This window comes from Fringilla coelebs (genome assembly GCF_963513975.1).
Source record: "Fringilla coelebs genome assembly, chromosome: 3".
Classification (NCBI taxonomy): domain Eukaryota; kingdom Metazoa; phylum Chordata; class Aves; order Passeriformes; family Fringillidae; genus Fringilla; species Fringilla coelebs.
The window spans coordinates 49,260,265-49,277,553 of NC_140030.1; the positions used below are offsets into that span (position 1 = coordinate 49,260,265).

Here is a 17,289-nt window from a genome sequence, read left to right on the forward strand (position 1 = left end):
AACAATAGTCAGTTCCCTAGTGAGGGAAAGTAAGCTGGAGCAAATGAAGCCTTACAGACTCAAGGAAATGAAGGCACTAAGACATCCATGTGACTTAAAGATCCAGAAGAAATAGGACATTTAACCCCTCTGGACTTCTTTGAAAACCCCAGTCAAACTAAAACATTCTCCCACAGAGCTGGAGAAAAGCAAGGGAAGTATGCTTATTTCAGGTGTTTTATTGTAATGATTAGTGATTAGTCAATAAACAAGTACCTATTACAGATGCAGATGATAATGATATAATATCATCTGTTTCAAAGGAGATAAACTGACTAATTTTTTTTTCTAATAAAGTCACAGAATTTAAAGTCAACAAGGATAGTTTTGGTCACATAAACTGATTTCATGCTTATAAAGGCCCAAGTAATTTACATCAAAAGCTCTGCAGTAAATCTGTAGCTTCTGTCTGGGCTATACATAGCCCTGGGAAAGATAGCTTGCCTCGCTTCTGAATCTCAGATCCTTGGAAATCTAGCACACACCTTGTTAAACTGATTGTTACCTTCATTTCTAAAGATGGTGTATTATTTCAAGTATGATTTTGGCTAATTTCCATCAGCAAACAATCCTTCCCTTTTTTTTCTCCTCTCCAGCTTAAGCAGCTGTCTGCAATCAGATATCATTTCCTCATATGGATATCACAAAACTGTGATCAAATGCTGTCTTAATTTATTCCCAGATAATCTGCATAGATTGAGCTGTGAGAATTTCTCACATGATGCTCTGTGAGTAATTTCAATAATGATGCCTTCAGAGCAAAGTACAAGAGGCCAATATTACCTCTTTATCTCTTTTCAAGTAACATCTCTTGCAATCTACAGCAGAAATCAGATTCTTTCCCCGACCCTTGTCAGGGCTCAGATTTACACAGCCTGATGCAGTAGCACCATTTCTGGACATGATACATGACAAAAGGCTGTTCCTGTTCATGTTAGCACAGAGAGAAAGCATGTGCCTGTGCAATTCAGGGGGAAAAAACCTGAAATTTTATTTGGTGACAAGTAAGGGGGGTGGGGTAACTCCCCACCCCCATAAGGTGGGGGTTTCAGGGGCTATGGGGTTGGTTTGTTTGTTTGTTTTCTACCATAAGATAATTGCTTGGCAATTGGATTGACATAGTGAACACAGTCCAGACTTTTCAAAAATGACACAAAAATTTATAACTCAGGGTCAGCCAACCCTAGAGCAAACCTCTGTGGAGTTGTAAGAGAAGAAATGTCAGTGTGTCTGAGCTAATACACACAGACCAAAAAATCCCCATTATTTTAAAAAGCACTACAGAAGCAAGTTCAGTTTCTCTAACTAATGGCAATTCAGAGACAGTCTTGAAGTGTTTTCATAAAGCTGAAGCATTTCCAGGTGTTTGACAACTGCATCTTTTCCTAAGAAGGGAAGTCTTTTATTTTCTTTCCTAAAAGAACATTTTGATGACATCGATTTCACTCTTATTTGTGCTCTATCTCAACGTGTATTTTTCTCTGCCAGTTAATTGATAATTCTGCAATTCTTTGAGTAATAGCTATAGTGCATCATTACTTTCAATATTAATTAGTTGATACAGTAAAACAAATACCTCTGTGAAAGAGCAAAAAAAAAAAGTTGGTATGATTTCACATACTTGGCTTGAGATAATTGAGAATTTTTGGCTAAAGAGTTTCACATTAAGTGATCATTCCCATGCTATGCTGCTTTATCACACCCACAGCTGAAGAACAGGACCCTCTGTGATGTGCTGCTGACTCCTCAGTGTACAACTCCTTGACATGTTCACAGTCTAAGTATTTGTACTCCTGCCAGGAATGTAGCAGGCCAGGGAATATGAGTTTGTCTCCAGGAACAGACAGAGGTAAGGACTCTGCTGCTCTTGTACCTTTGGATGCCTGGGTTGTGATGTTGGCTTCAGCAGGGGGTCCAGCACCAACCTCATTGACTGCCACAATACTGAACCTATGGCACATCAAAGAGACAGGTTTTGGTTGGCAGGTTCCTTTTGAAAGATTGCCCGAGAAACATTTTATCCAGTAGGGAAGCTGCTACAGAAGTGCTTGACTTTCAGAAAATGCCTGTTTAAATATAATGCTCTGGGAAAATTTAGAATAAAAACAAAACCAACCAAAGTTTGAACTGCCCAAAGGCAGAACAACGGCAGAATCTTCTAAATTTCAATTCAAAATAAGTTTTCAGACTCAGAAGGGCAACTCAACTTCATTTCCAAGGAAGATCTGCACTTACCAGTGCAAGCAGAATGCAGACCTTTGCGTTTAACAAAAATGAAGGAATTTTTCCAGATGCTTAAAGGGCTAGAGAAGACCCTTCCATCTTTCTCCAGCTACATTAAAAACATGCCACACAAGCCTAAAAATTTAAAAACATCAGCTAAGAAAATAGAGTCTCCCAGCCCTATATCCAGGGTGCTTTTCCTTCCTCACCATCTGACTTCTGAAAAAGCAGCCAAGTTACTTGGGATAACTCTGTTACCTCAAGGAAGCTGCCCTTGCTTTTGTCAAGGATGTAAGTAAACAGCACAGTTGTGCAGAAGTGGTATCAAGGCATAATTCGTGCTATCTGGGCAAGAAGTGTGACCTCATACCTGGCCATGTTGGTATCTTTTCTTTTTGTACCTGTAAGTGGTTTTTGGGAAGGTGGAGTAGAACTGAAAGCTGTGCCCTCTTGAGGCTCTCAGCAGTTCATGATTCTCACTGGTCAGGAGCAAGTTATAGCCAACAATCAATCCGTTCGGAAAAAGCGGTGGAGACCAACTAACTTCAACAGTATTTGGACTTGAACTCTGAATGTCTTTAATGACAGGAGCTGTTGCAGGAACTGCAAGACAGAAATATCTGACTCGGGCACTTGATTAAGACATTAATTGATTTTGATTTTTAAATACATTTTTAGGTTTCACACCTGTTAATTCGTTTATGCACCAATAAATATTATAAGGGACAGTTAACATTTCAGCAACATTTCAGGGGTTTTTTAATGTCCAGGAAAACAGGACTGTGTTTCAATCAAATACATGCATAATTATGTACAAAAGTATCCCACGTGCCCTTAGAATTTTGTCCATGTTTCTGGCTTGTTTTTAAAAGCAAAGGCAGGGAGAAGCCCTAAATATTCTAGGTCAAACAAAAAGAACCTATAGTTTTTTTAGTTTGGTCTTCTGCAGGTCCCAAGGGACAACATACACATGGTTCTAAAGATTAGGCACCAATGTCTTCTGCCAAAGAAACAACAAGGAAACTCAAATGTTTCTGTTAAGGTCCTGAAAGATGGAATTAATAGTGCAATCCATTACCTCCAAAAGCACGTGTCCGGTAGCTGGGGCTAGGTGGAGAATGGAGCTGCAGCTGAGATGTAATGATCCAAACCACTTGAAACACATATTCTGTGAAGGCCTGAAGGTCTCTGACAGTATATGAAGTTTCAGATACTACCTAGATTAATGCACAAACACAATTGGTCTTTTTCTTCCTCCAGCTGTGTAGGATGTTATGAGGGCCAAAGAGGTCTCATACAACAATATATATAGTTCAAGACAAAAAAGGGCAGCATCGTAAGTTTAATTAAGAGGATATTCTGAAAGTTATTTTCAGCATAGACGTTGATTTTCCATCTCTTCATAACATTTTCTCTTCTCTCTCCTCAGAACACAGCACCAAATATCAACAATGAGCAGGTAGATCAAAGGATTGATGCAATGTAATAGTAAATTTTAAGAAAAAAGTGAAAAAGAAATCTGAAATAGTAACATGTTACAAGCAATGTATTTTAAACGTATACCACAGGTTTCAGATACAAAGGATCCTAGAAATTACACAGAAATATTTATTGTCTGAAGTAATTGCTCCCTCTTATTTCATCAATGATTCATTCAGAATAACTTCCTGCTTAGCAAATTATCTTTACCTTTGATTTGTGGCACCAACTTGTCATGCCCTGTAAATTGGTCCAATAGAGATGATGGCAAGATAACCAGTGTACAGCTGACGCAAAAGAACAAATTATGAGAATAACTCTACTGAGTCAGAACAAAGGTCTTTCTAGCCAAGTATTGTGCTTTGACAAGAACCAAAAAAAGTTCTCTAGGGAAAGGTATAAAAAAAAAGAGAAGAAAGCCTGCAGCTATACTTCTACTGAATATTCTCATTGGTACTTCACAAGCGTGACTCAACATGAAACAATAGGAATATTTGCATTTAGTAGAACTTGGTTTTTTTCTTCTGCTAATTTTTCCAGTCCCTTTTCAAACCCAATTTAGTGATTTTAGCAATTTTAATATTCAGGAGTTTAAATTTAGCAATTTAACATCCACACGTGCCAGGAAATAGCTGAACATTTCAACCACCCATTCAGTGAGGAAATACATCTTGCTAGTTTTGAACCTGCTGCCTGCTAGTTTCCATCAAGATCCCTAGTTCCTATGCTGGAGGAAATGGGGTGTCATCCACTGCTCCTCAGCTTCCCCGTGCCACTCATGAGTTTGAAAATCTCTTTCATCAGAGAAGAGCCAATTTCCTTGCAAAGTAAAAGGAGGTGTCCTCCCTTACCTCTGTGTACCTCCAGTCACCAGGGAGCTTGTTGAACTTCCACTGGATAACATATTTCACCCCAGAGATGTTAGCTGCCTTCCACCCTAATGTGACACTGTGGTTTCCAATGACAGAGGCAAAGGGAGCACTAGGTTTGTTCAAGTACTCTGAAGGAAAAATACAATATAACAGTAAGAAAAAATCTTTCATGGCAATCCCTGCATCTCAAAGGTAAAAACCTTTTACTTCACATGCTAAAAGCTGCAAAGCCCACAAAAACACATAAAAGAATATATCGAAAATGTTGCTGAGTAAATTGCATGGCATTTTAAAGACAAAGACAGTTTGATAAGTCAGACAGAAATGGGCCAGGTTCAATGTGGGCAGTTGTGACTACTATCTACTACTACTAATGCACTTGTGTAAGTGCAATTTTAGTTACAGCTACTTACTAAAATTTTTCTGAATAGAAACATAGAGAAGGCATAAGAGACTTCTGAAAATATTTTCAAGGGGACTATTTCAATAGCACTGTATTGGCCCAAGGTATCATCTTAAACAGTTCAGATTGGATTTAAAATGTCTCATGTCCATGAAAGGGAGGGAAAAATGTTTTACTCCAAGATAAACTTCAGTGTATTTATTAAAAGAGTGGTAGTTTTCTGATTAATGAAAATACTCTAGACATTCCTATTTTTTAAATAAATCCAGATCATAGAACAAGACTATGAATTTATCAGACTGTCAGTTGGACACAGGACTCTATTCAGACTTACTTAGGGCTTCAACTCCATATGCATCCTCTGCACAGCTACAGCCAAACTTACAGGAAACTGTCTGTGTAGGGCACAGAACTCACTGGTTAGCTTTGTCTGAAGACAAACTTCCTTCCAGAATCATTCAGACACATTTTAAACACATACAAATTCTGTGGACATTTTGCATATGCACAAACCCTGTGGAAATAATTATATGAAACCTAAAAAACAGCACTACCATGAACTCACTCCAAAGATTTCTTGAGAGCCTTTTCATCAATTCACTGGGCCCTGAATTAAAGGTTTCCTCCTTACACACTGTCCCTTTGTGGAAAGCATGAACATGGGGCTACATTACACCTGGAAATAGACTTCAGTGATGACCATGGAGTTAGGAAGACAAGGTTTTTAACTAGTTGCTAATATATTCCACATGTTGCATTTCACCCTTTCCTGTTTCATATATTCCCTATGAATGAGGCACATTCTTACAATGTATTTCTAGTGAATTTTCAAAATAGCTGAAATCAGCAATTTTTTAGAGCAGCCATGCCTAATTCACACTTCCTTTTCAGCAGCTACTCCTTCTGCTACAGTTGTGCCTACGAGCTGCAAATATAACAAATACCCCAGGGCAGTGAGCTCCACACTGACGTCCTAAGAACAGAAAGTTCCTGAGTTTTCAGTTCAAGTAGGGAAGATAATTACATGCAAGACTGAGTCTCCTGGAAATCCAAACTTTTGGAGAAGTGGTGATTTGAGCTTTTCTAGGCAGGAGGTTTATTTGGGCTCATTTTATTCTGCAAGTTCATTCAGTCTTTAAGGTCTTGAAGTTTGCTGCTTGAATACAGCATCAACCTTTCAAGTGATAATCAACCTTTAGATCATTCAGAAGCAATTCATTACGGCAAGTGAGGGACGTTTTTTAATTGCTCTCCCTATGATTTGAGGGAACACACTTCTAGCACCCTATAGAAACTGATAAGACATGTTATTTCAGACAACACAGTTGCAACCAACACAGATTTGAAAACTTGCTTAGCTGTATATTCCTATGTACATTATGTCACACCTAGACATTCAGTGCCAAGTGAAACCACTTATAGTTTTTTTCCAATATTTTCATATTCAGAGAAATAAAATAATTCCAGGTAAACTATCACCACTGTTAGCAGGTGAAAGTTCAGGTATTAGTAGATATCTAGCATACAGTGGAGCATTAATTTATGAATAATATTTATTTGTTTTAAGGGGTAGTGTCCCCAGATTCCATGCTGATTCATAGTGCCTTATGCCTCATTGAACACAGGTATTTCTGAACATTTGTTATTTGTTGTGTTATTCTTTCTTCTGATTTTTGTCTGAACCTGAACCATAAATCCAATTTTTGCTTGAGGTAAGAGGATTGCTAATGCTCCTAACCTTAAATTTTGAGGGAAATGTGCCAGGTTCTCTACTTGAGAACAATAAATCCTCATATTTTCTCCATCCATCAGCAGTGTTCTTATATAAGCCACAGTCTGATGTCTTTTCTTATGACTGTTCCCATGAAATTCAGTGGCAATTCCCTGTTCCTAGGTGGAAGGAGAAATACTACCAGATTGCAGTCACAAGGTGTATTCAGAAACAGAACTGAGCTAATGCCAAAGAAAAAGTCCCAGTCTTAGTCCCATTCCTTTGCTCTGCAGGCTGCAATGACCTGATCCTCTGGATGCAGTGACACAGTTTGTGCCTGACATGTGGGTAGTCAAGTCAGTCAGCTGATCCAGTGGAAAGATAATCCCAAAAAAGCCTTTGCATAGTCAGCACATTTAAGTGGCATATTGTGTGACCAGACAGGCAAAGAGAAAAACCCCAACACAAAAGCTACAAAAGCCCCGCACTCATTTTATGTTTCTACAAAAGTCATTTGATTACTTCTTGGACTGTTCCTGCCCTCCAAAACCACCATTTCATGCATTAGTAAACGTTTGTCATCATCACAACTGGATAGACTAAAAAGCATTAAAAAAAAAATCCTTTTGATCAAATTTCCAGCTTGCCAATGGGTTTGTATTCAACTTGTGACTCTTTCCAACTCCTTCATCACCTCCTTGAAATATGTTGCTTCCATCTGGGATCAGCCTTCATCCTGAGGTCTCAACAGTGCCAAACATAATCTTTCAATCCTCTCCTCTCCTCTCCTCTCCTCTCCTCTCCTCTCCTCTCCTCTCCTCTCCTCTCCTCTCCTCTCCTCTCCTCTCCTCTCCTCTCCTCTCCTCTCCTCTCCTCTCCTCTCCTCTCCTCTCCTCTCCTCTCCTCTCCTCTCCTCTCCTCTCCTCTCCTCTCCTCTCCTCTCCTCTCCTCTCCTCTCCTCTCCTCTCCTCTCCTCTCCTCTCCTCTCCTCTCCTCTCCTCTCCTCTCCTCTCCTCTCCTCTCCTCTCCTCTCCTCTCCTCTCCTGTCCTACACTCTATGTTCATGCTGAAAGTGCCCATCTCTTTACCAGCACTTTGTTGACCCAAACTCATCACTGTGAACACCAGTCCACCCACAGAACTCCCCACTTGAGGTCTCTTTCTCAGGGGCCATATATTGCCCCTTACTGAACAGCATTTTATTTCATTTAGACTCTGTCCAGGCAAGAGTGTTTTCTTCTAGCACCCACTCTGTTTCCACTTCTCACCGAGCTGGTATCATACCAGCCTTAACAAGCATTCTCTCTGGATAGTCTTTGATGGAATTAATGAAAACTGGATGAACAACACTCTTGTGAGAGTGTAGAAGATGGTTTACATAGGTCTGTCCTGTTACATAATACTGAGATCAGTCTGGTCTCTTTACAGCAATGTTCTTTGTCAGTTCTTAATGCAAACCTGTCCTTGGTCACCATGCTGAAAAGGTAAATAACTCATTCTTCAGCTTTAAGGAGTCCAAAACAATTAGACTTGAATTGATAAGTATGTGTATCTACATTGTATTTCTTAGCACTGTGTTGACATAGCAATCACTGAAATAGTGATTTTTTTTGTATTGCTCTGATGGCATTTAACTTACCTCACATGTTCTAGTGTATGTCTCATTCTGCCAGGAAACAAATTAATAAAATGTGAGGTTAGAAAAATATAATCACAGAGCATTTCAAGCAGATAATACCAATTTATTAGAATTTCTTTCAGTGAAAGTACATTACAAAACCTTATCATTGGCCAATAATGAAAGAAGGAAAACCCACACTTGAAAAACAGAAAGTACACACGCTAAGGTTGAATAAGATTCAGGTGCTCAAGAGATGCAGAAAAATTAGAAGTTAGAAAGCTATCATGGCAGTTTTCCCAGACCAAAGCTAGTTCTCAGCCACCTGGTTTAGTAAAAACAAGAAATCAATCTACTGAGGGCCATGTGCTTCATTTACATCTGCATTCAACTCTGAAACAGCTCCAGTAGAGTAAAATCCTGAAAAGCACTAGTGCATACTCACTGTCTAAAAATCTGTGTTGAACTTCATGAACTGCAAAATACATATATTCTGACAAACAAATTGAAAACTTTTGATATTAGATGCAACTTGCATAACAAGAATTATTAATTTTCCAAAACAGAATTTATAAGGAATGGAGAAAAAACGTAGGCATTACATCTTTTCACAGAAACACTGCTCTGGTTGGATTTTGAACATCTGCCATGGGATAGGATACTTGACAGGCTGGAGATAAGTGCTCTAGAGCCAAAGCTCAGGTAACACTCACACATTTCAGTGGACAGTCGGTTTGCACAGTTGCATTCCAAAACTGGCATCCCTGTGTACACTGCAAAGACAGAGGATGGCTTTAAAAATTACTTTGAAAGCAGAGTTCTGAAGGCAAGGGATACTCCAGCATTACCAACACATTAATGATACACATGGGTACTATAAGTACTCAGATCCTACAGTAAGAGAGTTACGTTGTGTAGTGCCCTTCTCAATAGAAAACCAAATACAAAGCAAAATAAATTCAGTCTTGTTCTGGGAATGAGTTTACTCATCCAGCTATGATGTGGCCAGCGCTCCCACCATCCCAGCTTTGTTTTACCCCTGACTCTCTGTGCAGAAGCAGCAGATGTGCAGTGTACAGGTCAGCAAAGCACAGAGGAAAGCTGTTCAGCACAAGCCCTCCCACATGTGCACACCAGTAGGCATTGGCTTTAAAACCATGAGTTTTCAGAGAAGTAATAAATATTATGTTGTTCAGTTTTGATGTTGGACTTCTCTTGTTTATGCTGTTCCATCTTCCTTTTAGTGATTATGAAGGTTTTTCTTTTTAAAGGGAAGCTGGAACAACTTTAGAAGCAGAAGACTGATACTGAGTGTTGCAAAGCCTCATGAAAAATATAGTGAAAACGTGATAACATGAGCAAAGATACTCAGTAACTTAAACAGATGAGTCAACCTTGCTATGTACTGTCATTGACAACACAGACTTTTATGGTTCCAGCATCATAAATGGCCCAGCCTCACTAGATACCAGGTGCTGAGAGGCTGCTTGCCTCTAGTCTGTGGCAGATATGAAAGACTGAATTCCCCGCTACTCTTCCAAGAATATGTATAATCACTGATACTGAAATTGGCAGGAAAAAACTTTCTAACACAATCTGGGCCATTAGAAAGCAGGCACTCTATCTGTACAGGACGCACAGAAGGACATCTTATTTCTGTGTGTATTTTGAGACTTTACAACAAAGTATTTATCCACTCTAATCATACATATAAATTGTGTTTCTAATCTAATACATAAACATCACTTTCCTAGAACTAATTTCCATGTATCTGCCTCCTACTGGAAGTCCTGTCATGGTCCTGAAGGTTTATCAAGAGGGGTCTCTGGTGGCCGTATTCACTGAATGCTTCAATATCAAAGGTGACCTTTCCTTGAACATTTTCTTTCCAAATACACTGTTGCTTCTTGCTACATAGCTTGCAAAAACCCCACTGTATTCCTCTTTATCTGTTTCTCCACTGGTTCCAACTGTGTTTATCATCCTGTATGCATACCTTTACATCCTTTTGTCTTTTTTTTTTTAGACAGCTAATCTTTAAGCTTTATTCAGCAACTTCATGGGAGCTGAAAAGTTTTATTCTCTGTGTTACCTATCACCACCAGCTTGAATTGCATTTGCAATCTGAACGAGGAAATCAGCTAAAGTCCTCCAAGAATGCTCCTATGGAAAGCTCACGTTAAAGCCCCATGAAGGACACAACCATTTAAGTCCTAGAGAACTCAAAATGTTAAACAATTATAAGTTTTCTTACACTGAATCACTGAGAAACTGAAATAAACTACTTAACTGTACAGAGGTAACCGAATAAGACAGTATGAATGATTTGCATGTTGGACAGAACATTAGTTTTGACTCATTGTCTTAAAAATGAGAGGTTATGAACTTTGTAGATCACAAATGTGAACATAACTCACAGCAGAGATCATCACCCTTTACATATTTTCTTTAAATAAAAAGTATAGCCATGTTTCTAATCATTAGAACCAAATCTACCTACTCAACTTAGTGACTTATGCTAGACAAGTCCCTGTGCATATTTTCATGAATTCTTTGAAAATATGACCATTGTACCCATTGTATTCAAATACCAGGAACATAAAATGTCAGTAATTAACAAAGTAAACCATTACTCACCGCTCCAGTGATGTCACTAACATTGCAAAGGTTAGTAATTCCAAGTTCTCCTTCCTGTAGGAAAATATATATTTTTTTTAAAGTATCAAAGTATTTCCCCACAATTCTTTGTTTGAAAAACACTAAGTCATTGGCTTCTCGCAAACCAAATTTTCTTTGGCTGATGTTTCCTCATCTGGAGAAATTTACTGTTGAGAAGTAGCTTCTCACTTGATTTCCAAGATACCATCAAACAAATACATTGGCGGAATCAGTTGGTGTTTGTCAAACTGTCTGAGGTAGGAATTTGGCTCTTACCTCCCCATTCTGGTTCACTGAGTCAATAACAAATCCTTCACAAATATGTTGGGCTTAAATGACAAAGCCAAGTGGCTTTGACCTCCTGGGAGCGGAAAGACCTTCCTCCAAGCTAAATGCCTTTTGTCTGGCCACCTTTTGAAGGAGTTTTACGCAGCCCTATGGTGATCGCCACCACCCTTCCTCTCCTGGCAAAAGCCTCTCCAGCAAACCTGCCTGCTTTTTCACATCACTCAAAGTGTGCAAAACCTATCACTGTCACTCAAGTGCAAACGATTTGAGGATGTATGCAACAACCTTAGAGAAGCTGAATAGCAGCTCTTAAATTTTTGACCTGACACCAGGTAAGAGCAGCCTTAACAAAACAATTCTCAGGAAGAAATTTCCAGCACACTGGGTACACTGTGACAATAGTGAGAATCAAAGCTGTCACAAAATAAAAAATCGAACACAACAAGTAGATCAGAGGAGAAAAATAAGATTTACAACTCTCAGACTCAAAGATTACATTTTTCACACCTGAATCAATACATTCACTGAACATAAATGTGATTTTCCTGTCTTTCAAAGCTGAAAGGTAGAGCAGCTTACTTCTTATTCTGAATTAATTTAAACTCAAATCAAAGGATCCCCATTAAAGTTATCATTGCATGATAGGTTTCCATCAGGGAAGGCAATTAACTCTTTCACTGGTGAAAGAGCTCCAAATAGTTTTAAAGGAACTGTCAGGGATGAAATAAAATAGAGCAGGTGATAGTTCACTGCAGCAGGTTTCCACAATTAGCACCAAGTCACAAAATGAGCTTTTTACAAAGCAAAGATACACAGTGCTCTAAAACACATCAACACGTTTCTGGCAAATAGAAGCAAGGAGGCAACCCCTGAAGGCAGAATAATTATCTAGATTTCAGAGGTTTTGCTTATCTTTGTCTTGCATTTGTAGAATGTATTGCACACTATTCCAAGGAATATTAAGAAAGTATAAGACTAAGGATCTGACCATTAATTTTAATATTTACAGAATTACTCACAATTTAAACCAGCTAACTTGAAAATTAGGCTGCAGCTAGGTTCAGGATAGCTGTGTGTGTCACAGAAAGAAAATTTCTTGTGACTTTACAGTTTTCCTCGATTATATAACAAAAGCCCTGGACTAGATGGAAATGAATAAGTAAAGTGAACAAACTGAAAGAATAAAAGTTTATCTTCCCACCATCCAGGGTCTTTAGCATTTGTAGTAATTGCATGCAGCCAGAGTAGTGGGATTTGTTCCTTCCCAGATTCCACAAATTCAAATGTTAAATGTTAATTTTCAAACTCTGGTCTTAATAAAACACATTCTTTGGAGAAATTTTGAAAACACTGATATGTAATATGAAGTTCTTACAGTGCTAACAACAATCTATATTTCAAAAGATTAGGTACAGATTTTGAAAACTTACCAGGTTACTTGCACATAAGTTGTGACAGTTCCTTGAGAAAGCACAGTACACTGCAGAAATCCATAGGCAGCAAAGCACAACAAGCCTTTTTAGGGGGAAAACCCACAGGTGAGCGTTCTTCATAACTCAAACAATTTCATCCGGTAATCTGCCTCTTCCCTTGACTCGGCCATACAAACTCCTTTCAGTTTAGGTGACGGAGATACAACTGAAATTTCTGCATGTCAGATCATAAAAATATTTTCTGAATCCTAGTTTACACTCCTCTCCTTCAACAACTTCTCAGCTTCCTGGAGCACTTGTCCTGAGGTTACGCAACCTCCATTTCAGAGTTTCTTATTAAGCCACTGAAACAAAAGAGCTGACAAATGAAAGTTGGTGTATCGACTCACACAAATATCATTAACGTAAAAAGGAAACCAAGGGCAATGCTTAATCAGGTGCTCTGAGCCACGTGGAAACAGTGAAACGGTGGGAAAAAAACAGCCTAACGTTAATTTTGACTAGATCAAGCTATTTCTGAGTATTTGTACGTGGATGCAACTAAGAAAATTTGTTGGCGATGATGAATAACTTTGTTAGAACACCATTGGTCATATCAGACATGGCAAAAATTTTAATTAATCTTTTTTTGTATGACTGTTTCCAAATGTTCTGTTTCGACACCAAAATATCATGCAGAACAGAGCCGTGCCTGCCTTCAGATGCAATCTATACACAAACTAACCAGAGCCGGTTTGCTAGGGGCTCTCTAGATGAGGAGGCACAATTGTACAAATAAGTTTGCATCCATATCATGGAAGAAAAATGAAGCTGATAGATAAACCGTGTGTCTGATGTAAAGAGCTGTTGAAGTTGAAAGTTGAAGACTCACGTTAAAGAGGTCTGTGGAAAGTCAAGCTTAAGACACATCCAGGCTCTGGTCTGTGGCGCATCTGTGCTGAACCAGCAGAGATATCTACAGAGTAATTCTGCAGTAGAAGATCAATCCAGCTTACACACACACACACACACATATATATATAAACAAATGCTATGTCGTTTTTGCATGTGTATTACTCGTTATAAATCAAATGTGCTACTTTATAAATAACACAGCATTTTGATGATCAGTTGAGGCTGACACATCCTGTTATTGCTGCTTAGAAAGGGTACCTGCTTTCCCACCATACCTTTCCAAGCCCCATTGACTTGCCAAGGAAACATTTCTGCAGTCATGCTATAAAACAGGCTGAGAACCTGGTTTACACTAACCCAGCAATAGCAGAGGTGAATTAGTTGGCATGAACCTGATGCTGGTTTTTTCTGGCTCAGGCTGTAGTAGAATCCCCTGGGCTGTTCTGTCCATGCAGCGAAAGGAGAAAATGCACTAAGGCAGGAGGAAAGGGAAAGCCAGGGTGGAGACAGAAAATGAATATTGAGAAGCATGTGGCTCAACATGGTCCAAGGAAGGAAAGGCTTTTGGGACCAGGTTCCCTCCTTTCCTTTTCTTCCAGCTGCCCTGGGAAGCATTGGGGGGTTTCCTCGTGCATTATCTCAGTCTCCTCACCACTATTCAAGGCAGCTTCCAGATGACAGTAAGGCTCATCTAGGGTGAGATTTGCTTTCAGCTATGCAGCTGTGGGGGAATTACTGCCCAGTTTGCTTGTCACTTCTCTACTCCACAAGGATGCTGCCCCCACTCCAGCCCATGAGCAAAGCTGCTCAAGAAGGAGCTCCTTAGATCCAGCCAAAATAAGCCAGTTTAGTCTGGCTGCTTAAATAGTAGGTCTCTGCTAATCCAGCTCATCTTGACTGAAGAAGTTTCATCAGAGCTCACGTGACCAGCAACACTGAAGAGGAAGCTGGTGACAGGCAGATGGAGGCTGCAATTTCTTCCTGAATCAAAGAACTTTGTCTTTGGATAGTTATGACATTTAGGACCTTCAGGATTTGGTCTCTAGGACTTTTAAGTCTGTATTAGTAAATTCAATGTACCCACATCAATACCCCAGCAATAACCCACATCCACATTTTAAAAATCTCTCATAATCCAAGAGAAGATAGGCACAGCTGAAATACCCATGGTCAATGACTCTTAGATTTACTATAACCCAAACTGTTCCTGGATATTATTTGTGCTAGTGCTGATGTGGATCAAAATCAGAGTTCAACAATTGATCTATGTGGTTGCTCAGAATTAAGAGTGCTGTCTGGCATAGATTTAAATTACTAATTTAGATGTAGCGTGGGTAAAAAAATATGCCTAAGTTCAAACTTAAAAAAAAATCTTTTAATAGCATTTAAATAGTCAACATTTTTTAAAAATTTGTTTGGTTTTTTTTTTAGGAGCTGTTTGATTGTTAGGATATTTAGGGTGTTTTTTCAGGATGTATAGGGAGAAGCACTGGGAGATGAGAAACACAGAATCATAGAATCATTATAGCTGGAAAAGACTTCCAAGATCACTGAGTCCAACATTTGACTGCAACCACCATGCCAACTAAACCATAGCACTAAATGCCCTGTCCACGGGTTTCTTGAATGCTTCCAGGGACAGTGACTCCACCAGGTTAAGAACCAGGTTAACTTCTGGTGAGGAATATAATCAAGGTGCATCTTAGTCTGAAGAAAAAGTCCACAGCACCGTAACAATAACAAAACAGTATTTGGCTTTTCAGACAAGGAAATTTGGTTACTATCAAATACACACAATGAACCCTTTGTAACCAGAAAGCTTGGCTGTTACTGATGAGGATAATTCTTGTCAGTCTGTGAGTGGGTGTCTTTGCACACAGGCCTCCAACAAATGGGCTCTAACCATTGTAGTTAGTTAACAAAATAGTAATATTAAAGACACCATTCAAACGAACTACTCAAGTGGTGCAGAATTTTTTCTTAAACTTCCAGCACCGTTTCCCACCAGGTGTCACTGTAACATCCCATAAACCACGACTTTCAAAGAAAAAAAGCAGTGCAATATCTCCTTTCTTGTTTACCTTCCTTTGAACATATTGGGAGAACAAACAGTAAGAGTCACCTGAGTCTTTAGGTTTTTAACATGAATTTCAGGAATTCTACAAGAAGAGAGCACTTATGGGCTTTAGAAGCCGAATTTTAAAAGGACTGTTTGCAATATCTGTAAATAGCAAAGCATTAAGTGTAATTTTTAACTGCATTACTTCCATTACTCTGCACCTTGATGTGGACGTAGGGATCCAAATTTTGCGAGATATCATTAATAAACCTAGTCCTTTACATTATAGAGCTCCTTACAGAATATAATTTCCTTTATCTCAAAGAGCAGCACAAGGAAGATGTGCTTGCAGACCAGCACATCTGCAAGAGGGAAGACTGAGAATTAAAAGAAATATAGAGAAAAGAAAACTTGATCACAATTCCCTAGCTGGACAGAAGTATATATCACAGCTCTTTACAAACTATGGATTCATCTTTCAAGTTCTTTTGAGTCTCTTGTAAGAGAAATAGAACTGTGTACAGACAAATGGCCAGCCGTGATAGCAGTGAGTAAGGACTACCATACCTTGAGGAGAAACATGCACGTTATTACTGCCAGTGAAGTGAGTAACAGCTTCTTTACACCTGAAATTATCATAATCCATAAAAACAAAACTTTCCTGCACATGAACATGCACAAGACTGTGCATTTGCACACATGAATGGTATCATATAAGCAGACCAAGGATCAAAGATACAGAGCTTTAGTGCTTTGCTGCACTTGCAGCAAAAGATTAAAATTATTGGCTCAAGGTGGGTTGGCAGCCTCTACTATTCACCCCAGTGCACAGCCAGAAATATCAGCTGGGAAACACCTTCTGGGCTGCCAAAAGGTTACAGCCCAACACATTAACATAAACTGATGGCAACTTTAGCTTATTTTAATAGTTCAGGACAAAAGCTCTCAAATGGTCGTCTCCCAGCTGATTCAGACCTGGAATTGTGCCATCATTCCTGCCCTTGTGACAGCAACCTCCATCACAAAGTTTGGCCAAAAAACTCAACATAATACCCACTCCAGCAATCTAATTTTAATCTCCTCCCACATTTGGGTCAGGCACCTAAAATCTCATCAAATGAAACAACTGTCTACGTGCTGCCTCTCGAACGCATCGGTGCACGGTTTCACAAAACAGCAGCACACAGCAGAATCGGCAGGACAACAAAAACTGAGCACGGGATGGCTGAGGAAACAGGCAGGGGCGCCCAAAAACCCGCAGGTGTTTGTGTCTAATCTGGGCTGTTTGTGTCCAGTCACACAGCCCCAAAAATTGTCTGAAGATAGACCATGTCCATGAGTCCTATCTTGATGAGAAGGAAAGTTGGGAGAGGTGAGAAAGGAGAGACTGTCAATCCCCCAACCAGCCTACAGGGCAGAGCAATGAAAAGGAAAATCTCAGCTTTTACTTATCAGTTCCTATCTTTGTCTTGGGGAGGTCATCGTGAAAAGATATGCTGATGTGAAGTACTAAGTGATAATGGATTTTCACTCTTTTCCAAAGATCATAGATTATTCTCATTTTCCCTCCAGCAATGGGCCCCCATTAGATTTTGAATTTCTTAGTAAAGTA

The 17,289-nt window shown here is 39.2% G+C and overlaps 1 protein-coding gene across 1 annotated transcript in view; it reads right to left on the reverse strand.

Annotated features, from left to right (window-relative positions):
- Positions 1-12,844, reverse strand: part of ROS1 (ROS proto-oncogene 1, receptor tyrosine kinase) — a gene marked incomplete at both ends in the record, with an annotated part of 67,628 nt that extends 54,784 nt beyond the window's left edge. Inside the window, 9 exons of the mRNA XM_084201944.1 lie at positions 1,913-1,989; positions 2,664-2,865; positions 3,341-3,479; positions 4,593-4,741; positions 5,351-5,411; positions 8,367-8,393; positions 9,059-9,118; positions 10,983-11,036; positions 12,722-12,844. Of these exons, the coding sequence (XP_084058070.1) occupies positions 1,913-1,989; positions 2,664-2,865; positions 3,341-3,479; positions 4,593-4,741; positions 5,351-5,411; positions 8,367-8,393; positions 9,059-9,118; positions 10,983-11,036; positions 12,722-12,844 (892 nt within the window). The remainder of the gene's footprint in view (positions 1-1,912; positions 1,990-2,663; positions 2,866-3,340; positions 3,480-4,592; positions 4,742-5,350; positions 5,412-8,366; positions 8,394-9,058; positions 9,119-10,982; positions 11,037-12,721) is intronic.
- Between the last annotated feature and the right edge of the window lie 4,445 nt (positions 12,845-17,289).